The 24780-nt window shown below is 42.9% G+C and overlaps 1 protein-coding gene across 3 annotated transcripts in view; it reads left to right on the top strand.

The window, feature by feature from the left end:
• Window positions 1–24780, top strand: part of KCNH7 (potassium voltage-gated channel subfamily H member 7) — a 257068-nt gene that overhangs the window by 229303 nt on the left and 2985 nt on the right. For 2 of the 3 annotated variants that reach the window (XM_088661043.1, XM_088661039.1), the window contains 5 exons: window positions 1393–1645; window positions 3149–3354; window positions 6475–6574; window positions 14130–14381; window positions 16954–17122. In XM_088661043.1, coding sequence (XP_088517169.1) covers window positions 1393–1645; window positions 3149–3354; window positions 6475–6574; window positions 14130–14381; window positions 16954–17122 — 980 coding nt within the window. The remainder of the gene's footprint in view (window positions 1–1392; window positions 1646–3148; window positions 3355–6474; window positions 6575–14129; window positions 14382–16953; window positions 17123–24780) is intronic. The other variant, XM_035132633.3, reaches the window with a different exon arrangement.

The raw sequence follows: 24780 nt of genomic DNA on the forward strand, positions 1-24780 counted from the left end.
TCTAAAGTAAGACACGTGGTCCACCTATTGATTGAGGTGGAATTGAAGCCTGTTTCTCTCAGATCCAGCTGCAAAATCCTGCCTCACTGACTGAACTGTGAACAGCATTTATCTAATAAAGGGAATGAGATTATTGACACCGATTAGCAGATAGGGAACAAATTGCATCGCAAAAAGGACAGCCATACCATATGTTTAAATCACATTGACAATCATGGGTTCCCTCAAATAATTCTGGGAACTCTTGTTTGTTAAGGGTGCTGGGAATTCTAGCTTTGTGATGAACTGCTTAACAACTCTCAGAACCCTTAACAAACCCAGAATCACTGGACATAGAATCATAGAATTGTAGAGTTGGAAGAGACCACGAGGGTCATTAATCCAACCCCTTTCAGTGCGTGAATCTTTTGCTCAACATGGGGCTCGAACCCACAACCCTGGGATTAAGAGTTTCATGCTCTACCGACTGACTTAAAATGGAATAACTTTAAATGTGTTGCATATGTTTGACCCTAACCACTTTTAATACAAGTTTATGAGAATATATATATAATTTTGTAACCATTACTTAAGTTATTGTGAATAATTATAGTTGCTATAAGTATTATTTATTAAATTTATATCCCACCTCATTCCTCCAAAGGCGCCATGGGTGGCAAACACACTAATGATAAAAACATCTAAAAGCAATTCCAATGTACCCATATGCAAAATGGGGTCAAACTCTGCATTGGCTGACCTACAGGCAGAGAATTGTAAAGCAGAGAAGTGGGGTGCACATTATTCTCTGGACCTGTCCAAGTACCCATCAGTTCTTACTCGGTACTGCTGCCACCTCTGTGAGAAAAGGGCAAGAAGGATTTCCAGTGCTCCATGAATGGGATTTTCAGTGTTCCACAAATCTGACCCCACATGTGGTAGGAGCAGTCAGGCTAGGGACCATCTCTGACCAAGATGGGTCATTTCGCCATTAACTAATAAATACAGATCGGATTTGTAATTCAAACTGAAAGCATCAGTTACACACATCAGCATGCACAATACCTAGCCACAGTCATGTAGATTCAGCTACCCAGTTGAAAGAAATAGTACAATATGCAGCTGCCGCATACTAGACTATATCCGTGCAAGAATCTGCTCACCCATGCCAATTTTCCCAACTCATTTTCCGATTACATTTTGACCTCATTCTATCACTTGCTCTATACCAGTTAGTTATCTAGGCAGCCTAGCCAGAAGAGCTGAGTGACATCCCTCCCACACACACACACACACACACACACACACACACACACACACAAAACCCAAGTGCTTGCTAACTGAGCAAAAAGATGTCAGAAACTCAAGGCCAATTTGCGGTTTGGTTCTGAACTCTTGCCTTGTCTTCGTCAGGTCCTAAAGGGGTTTCCAGAATGTTTACAAGCAGATATCTGTCTCCACCTCAACCAAAGTTTACTTCAAAACTGCAAAGCTTTCCAGGGAGCCAGTAAAGGCTGTCTCCGGGCTTTGGCTATGAAGTTTAAGACGACGCACGCACCTCCCGGGGACACCCTTGTCCACTCTGGCGATATTCTGACTGCGCTTTACTTCCTGTCGCGTGGCTCCATCGAAATCCTCAAGAATGATATGGTGGTGGCAATCCTCGGTAAGCATTTGGAAATTTGGTGAAACCCGAGAAAGCTGCATCACAAATCCCTTCTTAGACAAGAACTGGTCTTGCAGATGTATCAGAATTAATGAAAGAGAAATGTCCAGTTCATAAGAATAGGTTTAAGATCCCTAAAAGGAGGCTTACTTTAAGCCACCTGATTTACTATTGCATCTGGCTGCAGCAAAGGGAGAGATGAGACAAGACTACAGGGCATGCATAGGCAACCTTGGCTCTCCAGATGTTTTGGAACTACAACTTCCATGATCCCTAAATAACAGGGCCAGTGGTCAGGGATCATGGGAGTTGTAGTTCCAAAACATCTGGAGAGCCAAGGTTGCCTATACCTGCTATAGGGTCCCCTCTATTAGCTTGGCTCAGAGATCGACTCCATTTGACTCCTCCTCTCCCAGAACTGTTTCTGTGCAAGCTGGTAATGATAAGAAGTTTGCAACTTTAAGAACAGATGGCTGAGATTGCTTGCTTTCTTCCCTCCCTATCCCCATCTCCTTTTGTGCTGTGTCTTTTAGATTCGAAGCATGTGGGCAGGGACTGTCTTGCTGTTGTCGTTGTTATTGATCTTATATACTGTACTTTTCCGTCTATAAGATGCCCCCATGTATAAGACGCCCCCTATTTTGGGGGGGGCTCAAATTTAAGAAAATGGGAGGAGATGGCACAGCATAGTTGAGCTTTTTTTGCGGAGGATTGCCCAGAGTTGTCGAGTTTTTTTAGGGGAGAAAGAATTGACCAGAGTTGTTGAGCTTTTTTGGTGCGGAATGCCCACAGTTGTTGAGCATTTTGGGGGGGGGGGATGGCTGACCAAATATCACTCACCCACCTGGCAAACACTAACAATCGCAAGCGATGCAAGCCAAATTGCCGAAGCATCAGCCAATCCACAGAAAGCCCTTGCCGCATCCACTAATAACCCACCCATTTGACAAAGCAGCAGCCAATCCAAAGCAGCCCTTGCACCAGCGATTCACCCACCCAATCGCTAGATCCTGCTCGCGGATGCAACCAATCGCCTGTCCCCCCTCTGCACTACCCATGTATAAGACGACCCCCCCCTCCATTTTTTACTTTATTTTGGAGTGAAAAACCCTCGTCTAATACACGGAAAAGTACGGTAAGCTGCTTTGGGGGTCTTTTCATCTGAAGTGTAGGATAAAAAAATGCTTTAAACAAACAAGTAACTAAGCAAATAAGTCTTGGAACGTGTGAAATGATATAAAAGGCAATATGCCTCTGAGCAAATGCAGGACATATTTCCCTCACCATATTTGTAGCTTGTCACCACAAAATGAGGACCTTCTGAAGCGGATATATGCAAGAAGCATAATCACATGATACAATTTGTTTGAGCCCATATGACATCAGATTGTAGGTGTGAGGTCACAGATTTTTGGAGAACATGTCCTGTTCCTTATTTTTGTAATATGGCAGAAGGCCGTGTGTAAATGTGTCTGTTCCCCCACTCCCCAATTATTGTTGCAGGCAAAAATGATATTTTTGGAGAGATGGTCCATCTTTATGCAAAACCAGGAAAGTCCAATGCAGATGTGAGGGCTTTAACCTACTGTGACTTGCACAAGATTCAACGAGAAGACCTATTAGAAGTTTTGGATATGTACCCTGAATTTTCCGATCTCTTCCTCACCAATCTTGAGCTCACTTTCAATTTGAGAAATGAAAACCCCAAAGTACGTGAAGTATGTCTAAACTTCCTTTCACTAATGAATATCTTAAGGCTTATAGAATTTGGCAGAAACAAAGCTGACAAGTGACCTGGAATGGCATCGTTTATCAACAAGTACTCTCACTCACCCAAAATGGTTGCAGGAGATTTCCCATTTGGGGCTGAATTTATTGATTTTAGCACTGAGTGACGCGCGCATGGAAAATGTGGTGCTTTTTCAAACACACACACACACACACACACACACAAACAAACAAACATGAAATTAAACAAAAACAAATGGTGTTGAAACAATAGTATCCCAGCAGGAGGAGAAATAGCAATTATACTACTAATTAATAAAAAGATAGGTCAGCCTTGTTTCAGATTATTGAAATAATGTATCCCCTTTAAAGGTAAAGGTAAAGGGACCCCTGACCATTAGGTCCAGTCGTGACCGACTCTGGGGTTGCACGGTCATCTCACGTTATTGGCAGAGGGAGCTGGCGTACAGCTTCCGGGTCATGTGGCCAGCATGACAAAGCCGCTTCTAGCGAACCAGAGCAGTGCACGGAAACGCCATTTACCTTCCCGCTGTAGTGGTACCTATTAATCTACTTGCACTTTGACGTGCTTTCGAACTGCTAGGTTGGCAGGAACTGGGACCGAGCAACGGGAGCTCACCCCGTCGCAGGGATTCGAACCGCCGACCTTCTGATCAGCAAGTCGTAGGCTCTGTGGTTTAACCCACAGCACCACCTGTGTCCACTTTAGAGTAGAGTTTAATCCCACTAAAATCAATGGCAAAATGTCTTTTGGTCTTTATAGCTCTGGATTGCTGTTGTGCTAGCCACATTTTTTTTCATCAGCTATTTTTTTCTTCATTTATTATTACGCTTATATCCAACCTTTCCTCTGAGGAGCTCAAGGGGAGTAGATATAGTTTTCCCCTTCCTCCTTTCATCCTCAAAGCTACCCTATCAAATAATTCAGGTTGAAAGACAGTGATTGGTCCAAGGTCACCCAGTGACCTTCATGGCTGAGAGGAAATTTAACCCTGATCTCTTAGGCCCTAGTCTGACACCCTAACCACTACACCATGCTAGCTGTCTTAAAGCATAAAATAAGAAGATGCCATAAGACAGGCATCCCCAAACTTCGGCCCTCCAGATGTTTTGGACTACAATTCCCATATTCCCCGACCACTGGTCCTGTTAGCTAGGGATCATGGGAATTGTAGGCCAAAACATCTGGAAGGCCGCAGTTTGGGGGTGCCTGCCATAAGATATTCTCTTTTTTCTTACTAATCACTATCCTATCTGTTTCTAGTTAAAATCTGGAACCTGGCTTTGCAACCCATGATACATAGTGAGGCAGCTGCCTCAAGTGGCAAATTTTAGGTGCCATTAAATGACCGCAAATAGCCTGTTCGTTTATTCATTTATTTTACTTTCAGGTTGTGTGCCTTGAATTTTCTGCCCAAGTCATCGAAACAGAAACACCTTGAGCTGGCCCTGTTGCAGTTCCTTAGAACAGTAGAGAAACACAGACTAGCATCAACATGAACAGCAGAGCTCCATCAGGCTAAACGCAACAGAGTGAGGAATAGGCAGGATTTCAAATATTATCTCCATGGTTTGGTCCTATCCAGTAGGCCAGCATCCAAATTTATCTTATTCGGAAGAAGAGCATCTTGTTGCTTTGGAATTTTTAGGCTGAAGTCCTGTGTACACCAAGGGGGTTAGCCCCACTGAACACAGTGGGACTTGCTTACAAATAAGCATACCTAGGATTGCACTGTTAGAAGCAAGGGCTGTGGCTTTGCCAGGAATTGGCAGACCAAAAGATGAAGGTTTGCCGATAGGCATTGGGTGTGGTACAGAACATTAACACACCATGGAGACAGTATTTGGATCCTTCGGTTTATCGCAAAAGGGCTCTTTTTGATTATTATGTTTTAACAAACCCATTAAAAAAAAAAACACATTATCCATCCTCCCATAGGAGGGTATCCCCATAAGGTTCAGCTGAGCCCTGTTTTCCCACCACAGGTCATGGGTTTGACCTACATACTCCATGATCTCTAGATGGAAATGGAGCTAGCAACATCATTTACAGCCAGTAAGAGGTCTATCAAACCTCTTATTTCTCCATCAGGAGAGAAAGCCCTGCCAAGTCTCTCTTGTCACCTTCAGATCTCTCTGCACAGCTGCAGAGGGAGAAAGCTTTTGGATGTGTAGGAAATGTGTTTGATGCAGGTGAGCACTGAAGCTTTTGGCGCCCTGCTTGCCATCTGAAATGATACATCCCAGAACCACATACTTCCATAAGCCCGGCATCTGCCAGTTGCTTTTGGCTATAACTTCCCTATGTTTCAGGTTGCGGGTGTTGGGGAGGGAAGTCACCACTTTGCTTCCTAGTGTCTTTATGGTGATTTTTCTAATGGAACATTCAAGTATGGATGCATCTGAAATTTTCCACAAAACTCCAGAAATAACCAAACATTAATTAAACATCACGCTAAGGAAATGGTAGCCCAAAGGAGAAGGAGCCAGTTTCAGCTTTGGAAATAATGAAATAATCAAAGAAGGAAGAGCTGGAGGAATAAAAACAGAGAGTGCATAATGTACCAGCTTTATTGTTATGCAGTGCAACTTTTATCACAATTTGTGTGTAATTAAACATCATAGCTAATTATAATCAGCTACTACATTACTGTCTGCATCCACACAAGGGGTTGTTTTCACACTTTTCTTCACCAAACTGGTTTCTGAGAACACACTGCTGAGAAAAAAAATTATCAATCCATAAACAATCCATAAATCATTCTTCTGAGTACAAGTTGAAAAAGGCACTTTAATTTACATTCTGTCCCTCTCTCGCGCTCTCACTCCCTCCTTCCCTTCCTTTCTCTCTCTTTCTCTCTCTCTCTCTCTCTCTCTCTCTCTCAGACACACACAAAAAAATTAGCTTTCTTCTTTTAAACCCTTCTTTTAAAATCCGAGTCCTTTTCAATACCACCCATACACACAATTCATATTATGAGCTCCACCCAGAAAACAATTTATTTTTCTTTCTTTGAAAACAAAACAACAACCTGTGAAACGAGCATAATCTGTCATATCTCGATATCTTACTTATCTAGGCTGAACTCGCAATAAGGCCACAAACAACTAATGATTCAGATGGTGACAACAGCAAACTCCGCAGAAGGAAATTCTCTTTTGAAAGTGAAATCGATAAAGGTAACTGATTTCCTCAACAATGATGTTCTTGAAAACATGATCACAGAGGGCTGTATTCAATTAAATCATACTCAGGGTAGGCCCAGGCGAGGGACCATTCTCACGAAGGTGGCAAATTAAACAAGTCTAATTTAAGTGTGCCACTGTTCAAATGTGACCAAAATTGCTGGTTGACCTTAGAATTCAGATGTGAAGATCTGATTTAATGTGACCAAAATTGCTGGTTGACCTTAGAATTCAGATGTGAAGATCTTCTCAGTTTACCATACCAGGGTGGTGTGGAACCTTAGGCTCTGGGGCTGAATGTGGCCCTCTGAACCACTCTATCTGGCCCCTAGAACTCTCCTCAAGCCATGTCACTCTCAAGACCCAAGAGGGCCTCTGCATCTTCCTCAAGTATCTTGCATAAGTGCACCTGCCTGCCTGGAATGTGTCATTGAACTGTGATAATGGCTGATCCTGAATGGACAGGTGTGTGTCTGTGTGTGTGTGTGGTAGCAATGGAGGAGAAATTCAACTCTGTATTTCAAGGAGAACCAGCCTAACTGTGATTGCCAGTTGTGACTGCAATTTGTTTTAAACATGTGTTTAATGATTCGTTCTATTTTGCTGTAACCCACCCTGGAACATTCTGGGTGAAGGGTGTGTAATAAATCTCATGCCACCCCCCAGAATTATCGGCCTATTAGCCTATTGTATATAGGTTCTGAGATTTACAGCCTCTGCCTTCTCCAGAAATTAACAAGCTGGGTGGAAGAAAATAATATATTGCACCAGGAACAAGCTGGGTTTGGGAAGGGCCATGGTACACTTGATCGAATCGTTGTACTACACTGTCTAATGTATAAATACACCAGTGGTCGACCCAAACAGCTTTTTGCCACTTTTATCAACTTTTCCTCAGCATTTGAAACAATTAATAGAAACCTACTGTGGGGTAAACTAGCAAGGGCTAACATCGATAAAAGGCTGCTACTCCTAATACAGGCGTTACATACTAATACATCCTGGGAAACCCAGCCAGATGGGTGGGGTATAAATAATAAATTATTATAATACTACGATGAGGATAAGGATCAGCACAGATGGAAGGTTGACAAAGGGTATCAGGACAAACAAAGGTGTCAGACCAGGTTGTCTGCTAGCTCCCCTCCTTTTCATTCTTTATTTTAACAACACTGTAACAGAGCTAAACCACCCTGATCACTTTCCCCCTTCAATTGGGAACCGTAAAACAGGAACCCTGATATATGCAGATTATTGTAATAAATCACATGCTGAGGGTGATGGTAAATCTAAAACACTTAGTGAACCAAAACACAGACATCCTTCAACATTCGCACATCTCTGAATCTTGCAACACAGCTCTCTAGCCAAGTAGTGTGTAGAAAAATGCATATACGGTGGTCCCTCGACTTACGAACTTAATCCGTTCCGAATGCGCATTCGTAGGTCGAAAAGTTCAGAAGTCGAAACGCGGCTTCTCATAGGGGAAAAAAGTCGAAAAAAACCGCATGTAAAAATTCGCAAGTCAAAAAAAACCGCATTGAAAGCCACCAACGGTTTCCATTCGGATGTAAAAAAATTCGTAAGTGTGCGGCCATTTGTCCCGTTCATAAGTCGAAACCTACGGATGTCGAGTAATTCGTAAGTTGAGGGACCACTGTACTAGGGTAAAGTAGGTGTTAAATCACATATATCAGTGAGAATAGGACGCAAAAATGTTTATGCTATTGCTTTGCAAAAAAAAAATGTGTGTGTTAGACAGAATTGCATACAAAAAAATATATATATGATGAGAAATTCGCATTAAAATGCTGGTGAATGTTCACAAGGAGTTCCTTTTAATACATATCACAAACTGATGTGGAAATGAGGAGAGCTGGGCTTAAGATGGGGGAAAAACTAAGAACTAAGAGAAACCAACACTGAAAGATTCACCCATCTCTGGTGTGCAGGCACCTCCGATTTTTGTGTGACTTGAACATAGCCTGGTGTTGAAAGGTAAGAGTCATATCTGGCCTTGCCCATCACTGAGTTGCCTATGAGAGGATGTAGCCAGAGGCAGATTTAGGGGAGTGCAGCTGGTTCAGTCGCCCTGAGTGTGGAGCCTCAGAGGTGCCACAGGGGGCGCTGCAAGTATGATGTAGAATGAAAGGTGGGAGGCAGGGGGTGCCGAATGTTGGTGTTGTACAGGGTGCTGCTGAAATTTGAGGCAAACATACCCACACCCATGTCTGCTACTGATGTGGCCTTCTGGCTGAAAAAAGGTTTTTCCATCCCTGCCTAAACACTCAAAGCGATATCCAACTATATCTTACTCAGAGCGCAGCTATTGAAATCACTGGGTCTCCTCTGGGCGTGACTAACATATTACCCTCAGCTGCTTACCCAGAAGCATCGCTTAACCCTTTGCTGCTCAGCCCTTAGCTGTTACAGCCACTTCGAGTTCTTGAAGAGGCCTAGTGAAACTGATCTAGGCTAGCAGCTTATAGCTACTAATCTAGGTTTGAATAGCAAGGAGTAAAAAACTAGGCAGACCACAGTATTGCAAGACCTATAGTAGCATCCTACGGGGCAGCAAGAATTTGATCGGGCAATTTCAAAAGTCCAAATGCATCCTTATGCCTGCAAGCAACCATGATGACTACCAGAGCTTTACACCTAAAGTGCAGCTGGAAGCGATGTAAAGCAGCTTGAGGCAGTGTATTGGAGTGCCTCTAGCAGGCATGAGACTGCTTCTCCTACTTTCTCCAAGAGGGGTCTTTAAGAGAGCAAGCAAAACCCCTTTCCAAACATTGTTATTTTAGGAACTTTTCTTCTGAATTAAACACTTCCAATCTCTACTTCTATCCCAAAATTGCTACAAACACTTTAATATATATATATACCGTACAGTATATATATCATAGGAACTAGGCCAAACTCTTCTTCACACACACCCTTCCTCTATTAGAGGAACTCTATTCATATGAAGTCTGGTTCCAACCTTATGGCTTTTAAATCTCCATTTACTATGGCTGCATCCTGATTCTAAACAGAATAATTTGAGAAATGGGTGAATTGTCGGCAGTGCTATTTTTCTAAAACAAGAGGTGCCGGAACTCACCATGAATACCTCCTTGTTCTCTTATATTGACAATGGCACCCACCTGAGAAGTGCCAGAACTGAGTTCCAGCGAGTTCTGGATGAAAAAAAAAGCCCTGATTGTTGGTGTTGCATAAGTCATCTCTTCAAAGTTTTATAGAGCGATTCTGTGTCCTAGAGAAAGAAATCCTTAGCTTGGTGTCTTACTGTTTCACAGAATGGCATTACCTTTCTGTCAAAGAGGCATTTCTTAAGCACAAAACCAAGAGTGACAACAAATGTGTCAAGGCAATAGCCGCATGAAATATTTAAGGTGCTCTTCACACACACACACACACACACACACACACACACACACACACACGTGTGTCTGTTGACAGAGGTAACCTGCCTAAATGACCTTCACATTCCATAAGAGAAAACATATTTTGCCACCTGAAGGAGAAAGGTAACCTTTTAGCCACTGCCCACTATGGAATTTTGAGCTGCTGCTTCTGGGTGGCTGATGAATGACTTTCATGAAAAAAAAGCAGATCAATCTTTACACAGACTAAGGGTTCTTACCAGATAACCTGATTACCGAGCCTTCATTCTGATTTTGTTTGCAGGGAAATTAGACAAAGCTGGCTATTTGATGAGTAGACTGGTTAGAATGATGTTGCATCAAAGCAAGTGTTAATTCCACACTTTGCAGTGCATTTCCCTGTCACTTTCCTGATAGCAAAAGTTCGATATTTCAAGGAAGCAGGTTTGTTGCACAAGACCTCCCAGTTAACTATGATAGCACAAGCTGAGTTTGCCCATATGCAATGGAATCCAACCCCCAAGTAGCAACTAGGTGGAAATGCCCTAAAGCTTGCTCAGTTGAAATAATAGTGTTTATTTAAATACCAGGGGGAATAAAAATGTTTTGGCACCTAAAAGTATTTAGAATAGTCCTACTACAAGAGTTGAAGTCTGCCAAGTTAGGACCCTCCTTAGCATCCTGCCCATAGGACAGATACATCATGTGGTGATGCACAGAAAGGCCTTCTCCATGGCTCCCTGCTGTTTTTTGGGGAAGCACAGGAAGCTGCCTTACACCTAGTCAGACCTTTGGTCTATGTATCTCAGGCTTGCCCACACTTCCACTTGTCCCATGCCAAGAAAGCATGGGTCCGAGCAGTTTTCCTCTTGCACCAGTCCTTTCCCAGGGAAACCTGTTCTTTATTGCTCAATCGGAGCAAACATCAATCTGGAGAAAAACCGGAATTGCCATTTGCTCCAATTGAGTGCTGTAGAGTGGTTTTCCCATGGGGGAAGCATTGGGACAAGAGGAAGCGTGTATATTATCTCCGCAGCACCAGACATGAGTCTTTCCCAACCATACCTGGAAAACTGGGACCCTTTTTCACACTTTGATTAGATTCTGAGATAACCCTCTGCCACTTTGAGCTCCATGCTGCAAGAGAAATTTGTTTTTGTTTTTTTATTGCTAGTAATTTTGTTCTAGCTACTGCTTTTCCCTCCTGACGCTTATCGGCATACGGACGTTAGCCGAACGGCTAAACACAAGTCGGCACTTATTTCACCCCCTACTCCACATTTGCCTGATCAAGTTGTTACTATAGCAACTTCTTTCTGCAGTAGCTTCGTATACTATTTAGACAATATCTGCAGAGTTCTTTTATCCCTAATCTCTAGTACCTCGGCCATTAATTTGCCAGGAGCAGAACAATTAATTCAACAGTGCAATTCTGCTCCACGAGAAACCTTTGTTCAGTATTAAAAGCAAGGGTGCTAAAAATGCCTTGATCAAATATCAGGCTTCCTTGATAACCAACGCAACACAGAAATGATTTCAGATCCAGTTCCTTGTGTTACAGTTTGCCTTTTCCATGGCACCTCCTGCTTGTGTGTAATTCAGTAATTCCCAAACGTTTTGCTGAAGAGACTCAGCAGCGTCTTTCTTTGGTATCTGCTTGGAAATCCAGAATGGTCTGGAGGAGAGAATCAGGAATGAGTTGTTGGCACTGGTAGATAACAACAAGCTACAAGGCATGGGTTGGGGACCTCTTTCAGACAACTCCCTTCTCAGCAACGTCTCCAGGGTTTGTGGCTCCAGAGGCAAAAGTAGCTGGAGCAATTAATATCAGTTTTGCCTTTGTACAGAAGAGTGGTTTGAACACACAATCTCACACCCCTCTTGAGCCTACATCCACGCAAGCAACAGGCATTGTCAGAGTTCAAGGACACATTCCAGCTAGGCAAAAACACTGAAGGAAGATGTGGAGCAAGGCCATTGAGGGGCATGGCCTGTGGCAACAGGGTATGCTGGGGAAGGGGTGTGGCCTGGAGAGAGCCCCAAGGGCCACATGGAGGCCTGCAGGGTCACATTTGGCCCTGGGTCTGAGGTTCCCCTTTCCTGCTTTTTCTGGAAGAATTTTCAGCAAGAACAGGAAGCATTGGCATCCTTAAGAGCATAAGAAGAGCGTTCTGCACTGGACAATTGCCCCATCTAGTCCATCATCCTGTTCTTGCCTGGGAACATGGGGAGCCTGCAAGATAGATCGTTGCCAGAGCAAGGGTTGTTGCTTTTGGTGCTGCATCTAGAATAGACCCCAGTTTTAGTCACCCATGCTTTCTAAGAGGTTTTGGAGGGAGACTTCTGGGGAGATCAGTTTGAGTCGTCACCCAGTGAGCAGGGACAGATCCTCCAAGGGCCTTCTGGTCGTGAAGTCACAGGGAACTAGGCAGAGGGCCTTCTCGGCAGTGGCACTCTCCCTGTGGAACGCCCTCCCATCAGAAGTCAAAGAGATAAAGAACTACACAAATTTTATAAGACATCTGAAAGCAGCCCTGTATTGGGAAGTTTTTAATGTTCGACGTTTTACTATGTTTTTATATGTGCTGTAAGCCACCCAGAGTGGCTGGGGAAACCAAGTCAAAAGAGCGGGGTATAAATAATAATATTATTATTATGAAACTAATGGAACTTAAACTTCAGGGCCCCTAATCCTGCAGGGGCCCACAAGCAACATTCTTCCACATTCCTTTAAATATTTGCTTTTAAAAGTGCATCATGCATGTATATAACATTTCCCTAATTTTCCCTAACTTTCATTCCCCCACCCCATAACTCAGAAACTATAAGGCACAGGATTTATTTATTTTTAACTCACACCAGTGACTTTGACCTGTGAGATAATCCAGTACAGCAATTTAAATCAAAATCTGAGATATAGTAACTAATTATTAAATAAAATTGTGGTGATCTGTCAAGGAACAACCCCATTGAAGAAGATAACAGTGGTTCTAAAGACCTTGTTGCTGATTGAGTTCAAGTTCAGGGTCCCCAAAATGTAGGTCAGTCACTGCCTATGAGGAATGACAAACTCTAGAAATTGGATCTAGATGCTAGGCATGTTAGCAAAGAGCGTAATGAGCTCTTAAGGCCAAAGTTGTGGGTTTATAGAATAGTTATGGTTAAATTAGCATTAACAACCTGTGTACATTTACTCAAGATTAAGTAGGGATCAGATTACAAAATCAGCACTGAGGCTGCCTAGACTCCGCAGTATAAAGATTACACTTAGCAGAATTATTGTTGTTGTTGTTGTTGTTGTTTAGTCATGTCCAACTCTTCGTGACCCCATGGACCAGAGCACGCCAGGCACTCCTGTCTTCCACTGCCTCCCACAGTTTGGTCAAACTCATGTCCGTAGCTTCGAGAACACTGTCCAACCATCTCATCCTCTGTCGTCCCCTTCTCCTAGTGCCCTCCATCTTTCCCAACATCAGGGCCTTTTCCAGGGAGTCTTCTCTTCTCATGAGGTGGCCAAAGTATTGGAGCCTCAGATTCACGATCTGTCCTTCCAGTGAGCGCTCAGGGCTGATTTCCTTCAGAATGGATAGGTTTGATCTTCTTGCAGTCCATGGGACTCTCAAGAGTCTCCTCCAGCACCATAATTCAAAAGCATCAATTCTTCAGCGAATTAAGCAGAATTAAGTTTAGTAATAATGAATGGAAAGCAGATAAAGAAATCCCTCCGGAATATTACGGCAAACCAGTTTTGAGACTCTTATGGTAAACCATAGCCTTAATCAATCTTTTGTGCTAGAAATATCTTGACATTTCAGTTTGAAATACGTGAAATGTACTGAAGGAGAGAAAAGGGAAAGATCAGGAGTCTTTTGTGAGAACATATTTTCTTCTTGTTCCCTTTTGATTTATTTATTTGCACACACTGGTTTGGTTTGGCTTTTGTAAGCCCAGGGATGCCACTTGAGACCAACGGAGAAATGAATCGCACGATCTGCTGAAGGAGATGCATTTTAAATCGCTAGCCCTTCTCTGTAACAAGACATAAAGAACCATTATCTCTAGCAGAGAACAAACTTGCTAAATGGTATAATAACTTTTCCCCCTGCTACCCCAAGGACAAGGCTAAATTTCATATCATTTACTATAATGGTTTCTTTTTTTAGCAGACTATGACAAAGACAATGAGGGTTCTCTGGATAACACCAGACATTATCAGGTCACCAAGAAGCATTTTGGGGAGAAGAGAAGCAGATCGTCATCTTTTGTGTCGTCCATTGATGATGAGCAGAAACCTTTGTTCTCTGGGATCATAGGCTACCCATCTGTCCTGGGAAAGACTGCAGTGCTGGGTTTTGAGGAGATGATGCATGCAACAGAAAGAATTCAAACTAACAAAAGGAGTCATTCTTGTAAAGGTAATCCATGCAAGCGTTTTAAAAACGTATTCAGAATTAATAGCCCATGGCAAATTATACAGTAACGTGCTTTTTAACCTTGCAATGAAACATTTATTTAAATTCTTCCCTTATGCTCAAATTCATAACATTCTGCTAGTTAATCCCATCAAGCATGGGCTGTTGTAAGCAATTATTCCCTTCAAAAGGCACGCTTGATTTGCAGGGTCTTTGCTTCTACATAGGTTTACTACCAATCCTCCTGTAATTTTTGGTTTTATTGTGCCACTTAGGTTTCTTTGTACTTTAATGGTGTTCCATCTAACTTGGGGGGGGGGAGGGACACTGTTTGCTGAGAAAACTGCAAATCTCAGATTCCTAGCATCAGGGAGAGCTCAGTGGTAGAGCCCATAATTTGGATATAAAATGCCCAGCTTCAATCCCCTGGCATCTCCAGGTAGAGCTAGAAAATGACTTCTGTATGAAACCCTTGAAAGCAACTATTAGTTGATGTAGGCCATACTGAGCTGCTATTATTATAATCATCATTGTTGTTGTTGTCGTCGTCATCACCACCATCAGTTGTTATTATTATTAGCCTCACACAAGGAACTCCTAAGGCAAATTACATCAAATAAACAGAAATATAAAATGCATACAAGTAAACTAACTATGGGATGTGGGTGGTGCTGTGGTCTAATCCACAGAGCCTGGGGCTTGCCGATCAGAAGGTCGGCGGTTCAAATCCACGCAACGGGGTGAGCTCCCATTGCTCGGTCCCAGCTCCTGCCAACCTAGCAGTTCAAAAGCATGTCAAAGTGCAAGTAGATAAATAGGGACCGCTACAGCAGGAAGGTAAACGGCGTTTCCGTGCACTGCTCTGGTTTGCCAGAAGCAGCTTAGTCATGGTGGCCACATGACCCGGAACTGTACGCCAGCTCCCTTGGCCAGTAAACCAAGATGAGTGCCGCAACCCCAGAGTCGTTCGCGACTGGACTTAACTGTCAGGGATCCCTTTGCCTTTTTAAACTAACTATACACTAAAACTGATCGAAAAGGTGGTAATGTTGGTGCCTGGCAGGCTTCCATGGAGAGAGCATTTCACACTCAGGAAGCCACTACAGAGAAGACTTTCTTTCCCCCCCTCTCTCATAACACTACAATGCCACTAACCTTACAACTCAGTACAAATGTACTGGGGGATAGAGAGTTTCTTAACTGTGTGTAGGAAAGCCAGAGGAGTGCTAAAATTAACAAGACTGGATTGCAAGCAGCTTTCAGGCTAGCTGACACAACCTCAAGGGGAACAAATAAGAAAGAAAGAAAGAAAGAAAGAAAGAAAGAAAGAAAGAAAGAAAGAAAGAAAGAAAGAAAGAAAGAAAGATTGGAGAAGTGGCACAAAAATTAAGAAATCTTGCATCTTATTTTCTTTTTAAAGCAACTGATGGGTGTGATATGTGGATAAGCACTCATTCTTGGATGTGCTTAAAAAGCAGGAGTAGACCCTTTTAAAATAGTTTCCGAACTCTCCAAGTGATGCACATTTCACTGATTTCACTTCTTGGTGCAATTAAATATACCTATTCAGAAGAAGAATTCCTGTGTCATTTCGCACCACCAGACAATCCAGCAAACACATATTTCTTTTTTACAGTCCAGAATACTGGCTGAACCCCCTCAGGTTCTTGCAAAATGTCAAGATTCCTACATTTGCAGTTGGGAAGCTCACCTTTTTTCTTTTCCTTTTTTGGCGGCCACAAAAGTGTTTTTGCAGCTATAGCAACATTTTCCAAGGCAACCTAGTGCAAACTGTACTCTGGGCTAAATTTAGCAAGTTTAAGAGGTGTGTGCTTTTATTGTGACCAAACACAAACCAATATAATTTTCCTTTGTTCCTTTGCTGGGGCTCTCAGGGGTGTTATTAAGAGCAAATCACCTTTGATCGGGGGCGGGGTGGTGGGTGGTTCTTGTGGTTAATGGTGTTTGGTCCAGTCATCTGTGCGTGTTTTCATTGCCATTCTTAATTGAATTAATTCAAAACACTGTTTTCTGCAACACCCATAAATATATGGCTGCGAATGTGTGGTTGTTTATTATTTGCTGATTTTACCTCTGTATCGTAGGCTAGCTGTATATGCTCACATACCCCTCCCTACTCTCCACCCGGAGAAGCAAAAGATCTTAACAGAGTTCAAGGAGAGGCAAAAGGCTGGGCTGTTGAAGAATGTGGCCTGGTGAGAGGAAGCATGGCTGAGGAGGTGGCATAGCGTGGGGGACAAATAGAGAGGATGGAGATGAGCTCCTCTAGGGGCAGCATATCGGGGGGGGGGGGAATGCCAAAACTTTCCAGGCTCTAAATTGTATCTGAAAGTTCCTTTCATCCAGCCTCATAATTGAGCCAGTATAACAGAAACTGTGGCCACACCAGTCCTCTTTATAAATGCTTCTTCTCATACTTAAGGCTAGAGCACAGCGTGAGCATCATCATGAAGACAACAGAAAAATCACTTTTGTGGACATTCTCTAACATAGCCTATCCCCATATTTTGTAGCTTCGTTTAAATAGCCAACCTCCACTCTTATATTTTGGCAGACATCACCGACAGAAGAATCTGGGAGGAGGATCATAGCAGGAGCCACCAGGAATTATCCAGCCAGTCGGCATTGCCCCATGTCACGTGGGGCATCTCCGAAACAGAGAGTGAGATCAACTATGGAGAAGTGGAACAGAGGCTAGATTTACTTCAAGACCAGCTCAGCAGGTAAGGAGGGACATGAGGAAAAGAGCAAACCTTGGCTAACTATCATGATTAATAATGGCAATAGAATTTACATACCTTTTGCAAACGTTCAGCCTGCTTCTCATATATGAACCTCTGTAAGCCATACAAAATGTTACATCGTACACTGCCAAGAAAGGGGCTGAGGTTGAGTGACAGCTTCCTGTTATGGCCACCGAACCATTCCGCTGCAGAGCGTCAAGCTTTTTGGTTGGCAGATGAGCCTTTTAGCTTCTAGGCCTGGAGTCACCAATGTGGCGCCCATGGGCACCCATCTGCTTGCATACCATGATGCCTGCAAGGTCTGCTCCAGCCGCTGAAGTTAGGTTTGAAAGAAGAATTATTTTGTGGCCAGCAGAATGTGTACTTGGTTGTGTGGTTGCACGTACATGGTTGTCTACAACAGTTTCTGCATTTTGTGCCTGTGAGCCCAAAGAGAGTGGCAACCCCAAAAGTTCATCCAAAAAGGACAATTTGATCCATCATCTTAGGGAAGAGGTTGGTTCCTTTTTCATTGCTCAGTTATTTCTATTCCCTAAAGTATTTCCTCTGATCCCTTTTTCCATGTGTGTGTTTTTTCCTCCTTCTTCTGGAAAATGAAAGTTTGCAATGTGTGGCTGTTTCCCTCTTTGAAAAGAGTAGAGTAGGGCAGCTGTTTATCAGCTCCATCTGGTATGCAGGCTGAGACCCTACCTGCCTGCAGACTGTCTAGCAAGAGTGGTGCATGCTCTAGTTATCTCCCGCTTGGACTACTGCAATGCGCTCTACGTGGGGCTACCCTTGACGGTGACTCGGAAACTACAACTAATCCAGAATGCGGCAGCTAGACTGGTGACTGGGAGCGGCCGCCAAGACCACATAACACCGGTCTTGAAAGATCTACATTGGCTCCCAGTACGTTTCTGAGCACAATTCAAAGTGTTGGTGCTTACCTTTAAAGCCCTAAATCGCCTCGGTCCAGTATACCTGAAGGAGCGTCTCCAACTCCATCATTCTGCCCGGACACTGAGGTCCAGCACCAAAGGCCTTCTGGCGGTTCCCTCGTTGCGAGATGCCAAGTTGCAGGGAACTAGGCAGAGGGCCTTCTCGGCGGTGGCGCCTGCCCTGTGGAACACCCTCCCAACAGATGTCAAAGAGGAAAACAACTACCAGACTTTTAGAAGACATCTGAAGGCAGCCCTGTTCAGGGAGGCTTTTAATGTTTAATAGATTGTTGTGTTTTATTTTTCTGTTGGAAGCTGCCCAGAGTGGCTGGGGAAACCCAGCCAGATGGGCGGGGTATAAATAAATTATTATTATTATTATTATTATTATTATTATTATTATTATTATTATTATGCCTTTGAAGCATGTGTTACATTCCATTGCAAGAACATTCAATGTCTGATGTGAGAGCTATTTTGCTACTTTCTTTGTAATAAGCAACTGCAAACTCGTTCCCCACCCTGCAAAAAGAAAAAGAAAAAGCAGCTCTGTAAGTGTCACTTAGTCACACTGTGCAAGGAAAACAGTTGTTTTCTTTGTCAAAATACTGTATAGGTAAGCTTCCTTTTCCTAATGCACTCCATATAATATTTCAACACTTCTCTCTTCTAAGTGCCCACGATGTTATGGTAGCAGTTGGTTAAAGAACACAGCTCTCAGCCTTGTTCAAAATAAAGTGAAGTAGAGCTGATTAGTCATACAGCACAATTCACCATATAACTGCATCTATTTCAGAGTATTCAGAATTTATTTGTTTCAGCCAGTAATGCTAAAAATAAAAATTAGCTGAAACCATAAAAATAACATGGAGTAATGAAACAATCCTAAGCAGAGCACAAGATAGTATCAAATAAACAGCAGAATTATCCAGATTTTTTTTGCAGCAGCAGCCAAGACAAATGTTATTTGCATGTAAATATTCTGACTTCTAGTTATTTGACTAGTTGACCCGTGCCTTCAATCGGAAACAGAAGAATTTATTCTGCACATTTGGGGGGGGGCGGGGGACAGAACAAAATAAGTGCTGCTGCTGCTACTGCTTTGGCAATCATTTGTAGCTGAGTAAGTTTGTCTTCCATGAACACAATTTTAACAGCAGGTCCGTAAGTGACTGTGGAGACCAATTCTGGATCCACACATCCTTCCACAGTGGGGACATAGGTTTCTGGGTAGGAGTGGATCACGGTAAGGGTTTGCCAAGCGTGCCTTCCTCTTAGTGCGTTTCTCCCTTTCGTCCTGAGTTTGAGTGTCTTCAAAACCCATGTATTCCAAGATTGCACATATGTAATGATTTAAATGTTTATATTGCCTTTTTGCTGCACATATGCATAAATCTTGGCTTGAACTCCATGAAGGTGAAAATGCTTTATGTGGCTGTAACAAGTCACAATGCTAACAGTTTTTCTGGTATTTTATTAGTTTCACTTCAAATATAGTATTTGCACAGATGAATTAAAAAAATAGTTGAAACAAAAAAAAACTTAGTGGAAACTAGCACTTTTAAATTTTGCAGATCTGAAATGCCAGCAGTCACTGACCCTGCTATCACGAGCCCTTTGTACAGTACTTATAATTTCTTGCTCTCAGTGGTCAGTCTAATCAGCAAAGCTGGCTACTCTGCGGCGATTGTGGCTCCCAGATTTCTGCAAAGACACAGTGTGCTGAAGAGATTGTCGTTGATCTGGTGCTAGCAATGCAATTAGCAAGAGTTCCATTAGTATCCTTTCTATGGCAGAAAAACAGCATAAAAGTGAGGAAGCACCCCCGGCTTTAAGCACACCACTGTTTTTATCATGACACCAGTAACACTGTGCCATCTGTGTTTGAAATATGATTGGCCGGGGGGGGGGGGCGGGGGCATCAGAAGGTGTTCTCGCCTAGGGCGCCAAAAACCCTAGCAACGGGCCTGTCCATGAGACTTTCGCTTGAGTAGAGAAGTATAGGATTGCACTGCAAAGCAGAGTAGAGCATGCTCCAGGTTGCAAAGCAAATCAAACTATCTGACCATCTTTACGATTATTCACTATCTGTTGGTAGATAACTAATGAATGAGTAGGTGGAATAGTCATTTAAAAAGAACAATGCAACTGGACAAAAGTATTAGACTTTGGTTGTTTCCAGATTACCTCTTATTAAGCATTCATCCCAATTGGCTTGCAAGGATGTATTTTGATGTTGCGTCAAGCTATTGTTATCCAACAGATACCTGTGTATTTTCCCATCACTTTCCTTATTGCAAAAAGTCAGAATTTGTGTGGGTTTTTTGGAAGAGGGGACTGGATCTGTTGCCCAAGAGCATTACATTTTAATTATGTAACCTGGATTTGCTAGTATGCGATTGAATCCCACCTGTGAAATAGCTTCTGCTTGGAAGCACCCCCAGTTGACCTAGTGTGTTCTACAACAATACAATTTTAGGTTTCTGGTGCCTACAGCTTCAGGCTGAATTACAAATTACCTATTCCTGGTCAGTTTTTCTTCAATCAAAATGATGAGCCCTGTCAGTGCTAACCAGCCACTGATTGTTGTAACCAAAAGGAAGCAAATCAATAAAATAACTGGCAAGATGTGATGGAACAGAGATAAAATTTGCTTTGCTTAGCCTTAAGGCACAAATGAAAGTAAAGTCACCATATTTATCTTGTTGACTCCTTCAATTGAAGATTAAATTTGAAGAGAGATTTTAAGAATTGAAATTCAGCAAGATTTCATAGAATCATAATCATTTCTCAAATCGTAGGGCAGAAAAAAAGGAAAAATAATAATCTTCCTCAAGAGCCAACATAACTGTTAGTTCTTTGTTGTCCTTGCCCCATATGTGTTAAAATCACCTGCCAAGACAGTAATAGAGTCAATATATCTATACTCAGTAACTCAATTCTAAAACACAATTTGTTCCAAGTTAATTCTATACAGAATTTCAGGTCCCCAGGGCTGATATAGCTGTTAACTATTAAAAGAGAGGAAAGAGGAATCCATACTGTAATTACCAGAGAAAACATAATTTAAGCTTGTTTGTTCACTCCTCAATTTTAGGGCCATATTAAGAAAAAAGTGGCAAAGCCTTTTGCTGCTAGTTTATAAGCTTTACACCCAGGTAAAATAATTTTGTCTGAATCAATAGTGACAAGCCAAGCTTCCTGTAAACAAATCATATTGTGTCTCCTAAGCTGTTTTTGAAGATCATCCCCAGGGCAACAAGTGGTCCAGCCAGCAATATTCCGTAGAAACAATAGAGAGGCAGCTATTATTCCCCATTCTCTGGGGAAGAGTTCTTTGTCATTGGGACAGGGCATTTAATCAAATCGGAAAGGAAACACTCAGCTTCTCCTTAATGGAGGTTCATTTCCCTGCAAGATTTCACTAGATGGTAATGAAGATGGCATGCCATCATTCTTCTCTTTCAGGCAGCCTAGAATTAATCTGTGGCCCAGAATTGTCAAAAACGTAATTTGCTGTCAAAGAGCCTCCTGCTTCTCTCTTAGCCTGGGTTTGCACTGGGTAATACTGGAATCATATTGGGATCTGCTGGATTTTTATCTGCACGTGCAAACTCGTGTATTTAGCCTTGTGGTTGACTAAAGGGTTTTCTTGGTTTACATTTTTCAAATATAGGGGGAGGAACCAAAGGTGCCCCCACCCACCCCCATTTCCATTTTTGACATCCTGCTTAAGGCACCTGCAGATTTTCAATATTTTGCAGAAAGCACATACTGGAACTTTATGTTTGTGCCATTTATGTGGATTAAAGGGCTCTGTTGTCCTTGTCCAGGCATCCCCAAACTTCAGCCCTCCAGATGTTTTGGACTACAATTCCCATCTTTCCTGACCACTGCTCCTGTTAGCTAGGGACCATGGGAGTTGTAGGCCAAAACATCTGGAGGGCCGAAGTTTGGGGATGCCTGTCCTTGTCCAACAAATCCACTTGAGAAAACTCTTTGCAGTTAGGAAAGTGATACAGAAATGCACTGAGAAGTGTGGGGTGAACGAATGATTTGTAAGCACTCTGCAAGCAAATTAGGATGAATGCCCGTTTTCACGTATCTGCCCCCAAAACAAATCTGAATGAATCCTCAATAAAAAAACTGACAGCCTTATCACTACGTAAGCTTTGTGCAAGTAAATCAGGATGAATGCTTAATAAATAGGCTGCCTTAGCTACTGTTCTTACAATTTATAGGGAGTTTGGGCAGGGGCCTGGACTCTCAGGTTAGTGAGTGTAGAGTTGCAGCCTGAATTTTAGTACATGATTTGGCAGTCGTCCTCAATTGTGGTGGATTACTTGTCAGCTGATACATTTTATATTAATGACAAGAGCAAGCTAGGAATAAATCACACAAAGTAAAGTGGAGTTAACTCTTTATTTGGGGGGGGGGACAGGATCTGCACAGGAATATCAGGCCTAATGAGCACATCAGCTATTCTTCAGTAGGTCTTGCCCCCATGAAGCAGTTGCAGAGACTGAAGGTTCCTGCCTTCCCACAACTGCCTAAGTCCCCTCAGTAAAACAAATGTTCAGTAAAACATATTGGAAATGGCTAATGCAGGCAACTCTGAACAATATCCCATTACATCAGTGCTCTGTAATCTGAAATGATTGGCTGAGTATAGGCTCCTAAACACCAGAAATTTACTAGAGTTCAGTCACTAAAATGGATCCTATCGCAACTGTAAATAATAATAATAATGTTGTAGCTGTCCCCTGAATTTAGAAATGGGCATGAAATGGGCATGAAAACAGAAGATGTCCTTTGGCACGACCTTTTGGTTTCTGGTTGCTGAAGGACCACGCCCCTTCCCTTCTGCAAGTGGAATAAATCTTGCAAACGGGCACAGAAAAGACTTGCAAGAAAGCAGCACTGCATCTAATTGGAAATTGGCCTCTGTTCAGCCTTTTATTTTTTAAAAATAAAATAAAATAACATCATTTCCCTAGGATTCCATTACTTTCAGCACTTTTGTCATGACAAATGGGCAATTTCATCCTGAATTGACAAACTCAGTCTATATTAGTCACCGAGTGCTCCTGGGCACATTGCACTGTACATTTTAACAAGCAATTTAAAGCCGATATAAGACTTCCCTTGCATTCTATGAGCCAATAAAGCCTGAATAGCTGTGGCCTAATTTCCAGCGGGGGGAAAAAAATAAAAATGCAGCAACATGACATATGTTACAAGACAGCAGGTAGCAGGGAGCATGCAGGGAGCTCTGTCTGCTGCTTCCTGCCTGACAAACCTGCGGTGGTTTCGGATAATCATTTGCAGTGTAGCAGCTTACCTGAGAACTCAGCGCTGTGTGCTCTAATTGAGAACTGGTGAAAACTGCCGCCACATTTTCACTTCCCTGGATTTCCGATCAGTTGACAGAGTGTAGTGTCATGAGTGTTTATTTATTTCATTTGTGAATTCAATCTAACTTACTTTTTTGACAACAAAGCGCCCAAGGTGACTCACAACAGTTTAAGAGCAATATGTAACCACATCAAAGCAACAAAATGCTATCCGTAACAGAGAGATAAAACGAGGAGCAATGGTAGCAAAATCCACAACAGCAGGAAACTCTCCCCCTCCACCCCGCAAAACAATACAAATTAAGACAGATCAAACACCTGGCAAATACAGAAGCATCTTTTTTCTGCTCGCCTGGAAGCAAGCTAAGAAAGAGGCAGGCAGGCTTCCCAAGGAAGGGAGTTCCATAATCTTGGCAAAGCTACTGAGAACGCCCTGCTGTGTGTCTGAGCTTCAGTACATGGAGGAAGGCTTTTAATGAGAGGTTCCCTGTGTGTTGAGCAAGCAACCACCAGAGTGAAAATTGATTGAGGAAGGGTTTTGCATGGAAACCCCTGCGAGAACAAAGGGAAAACCTATCCCTTTTAGCAGCACCTCTCACCTGAGATCATTAGGGTCACAGTTTTAGAACTGTTTACCTGAGAGAAAGTATCTTGCTATTAAAGGGGCCCCTGACCATCAGGTCCAGTCGTGTCCGACTCTGGGGTTGCGGCGCTCATCTCGCTCTATAGGCCAAGGGAGCCGGCATTTGTCCGCAGACAGCTTCCGGGTCATGTGGCCAGCATGACAAAGCTGCTTCTGGCGAACCAGAGCAGCGCACGGAAATGCCGTTTACCTTCCCGCCAGAGCGGTGCCTATTTATCTACTTGCACTTTGATGTGCTTTCGAACTGCTAGGTGGGCAGGAGCTGGGACCGAGCAACAGGAGCTCACCCCATTGCAGGGATTCGAACCGCCGACCTTCTGATCAGCAAGCCCTAGGCTCTGTGGTTTAACCCACAGCGCCACCTGGGCTATTACATCCAGGTTATTTCATAGTTCCTGCACAGGTAGTACCGGGGGAGGTGGGGGGGAGCATGCCAGTCCCCGATAAACATTTCTCTTTCAGAAATTGAACATGGGGCACAAAACTTCACCCTTTTCTTCTCCTTCCACTGAACCTCTCCTATAATAGCTCCCCCCCCCACACACACACACACTGGTGCAGCCATTGAGCTCCTGTCTGAGATCTGAAGAAGGGCCTCCTTAGACCAAATCTGAAATGATCTACTCCTTCCCTAAAGCTAAATTGATCCCCCGGCCTGGATCAGGCACAAACTTTGAGAGCATTCTTCTGCCACTGAATTCCAGCTGTTCAAAAGTTGCC

This window comes from Zootoca vivipara, chromosome 1, assembly GCF_965207765.1.
Source record: "Zootoca vivipara chromosome 1, rZooViv2.hap1.1, whole genome shotgun sequence".
NCBI lineage: Eukaryota > Metazoa > Chordata > Lepidosauria > Squamata > Lacertidae > Zootoca > Zootoca vivipara.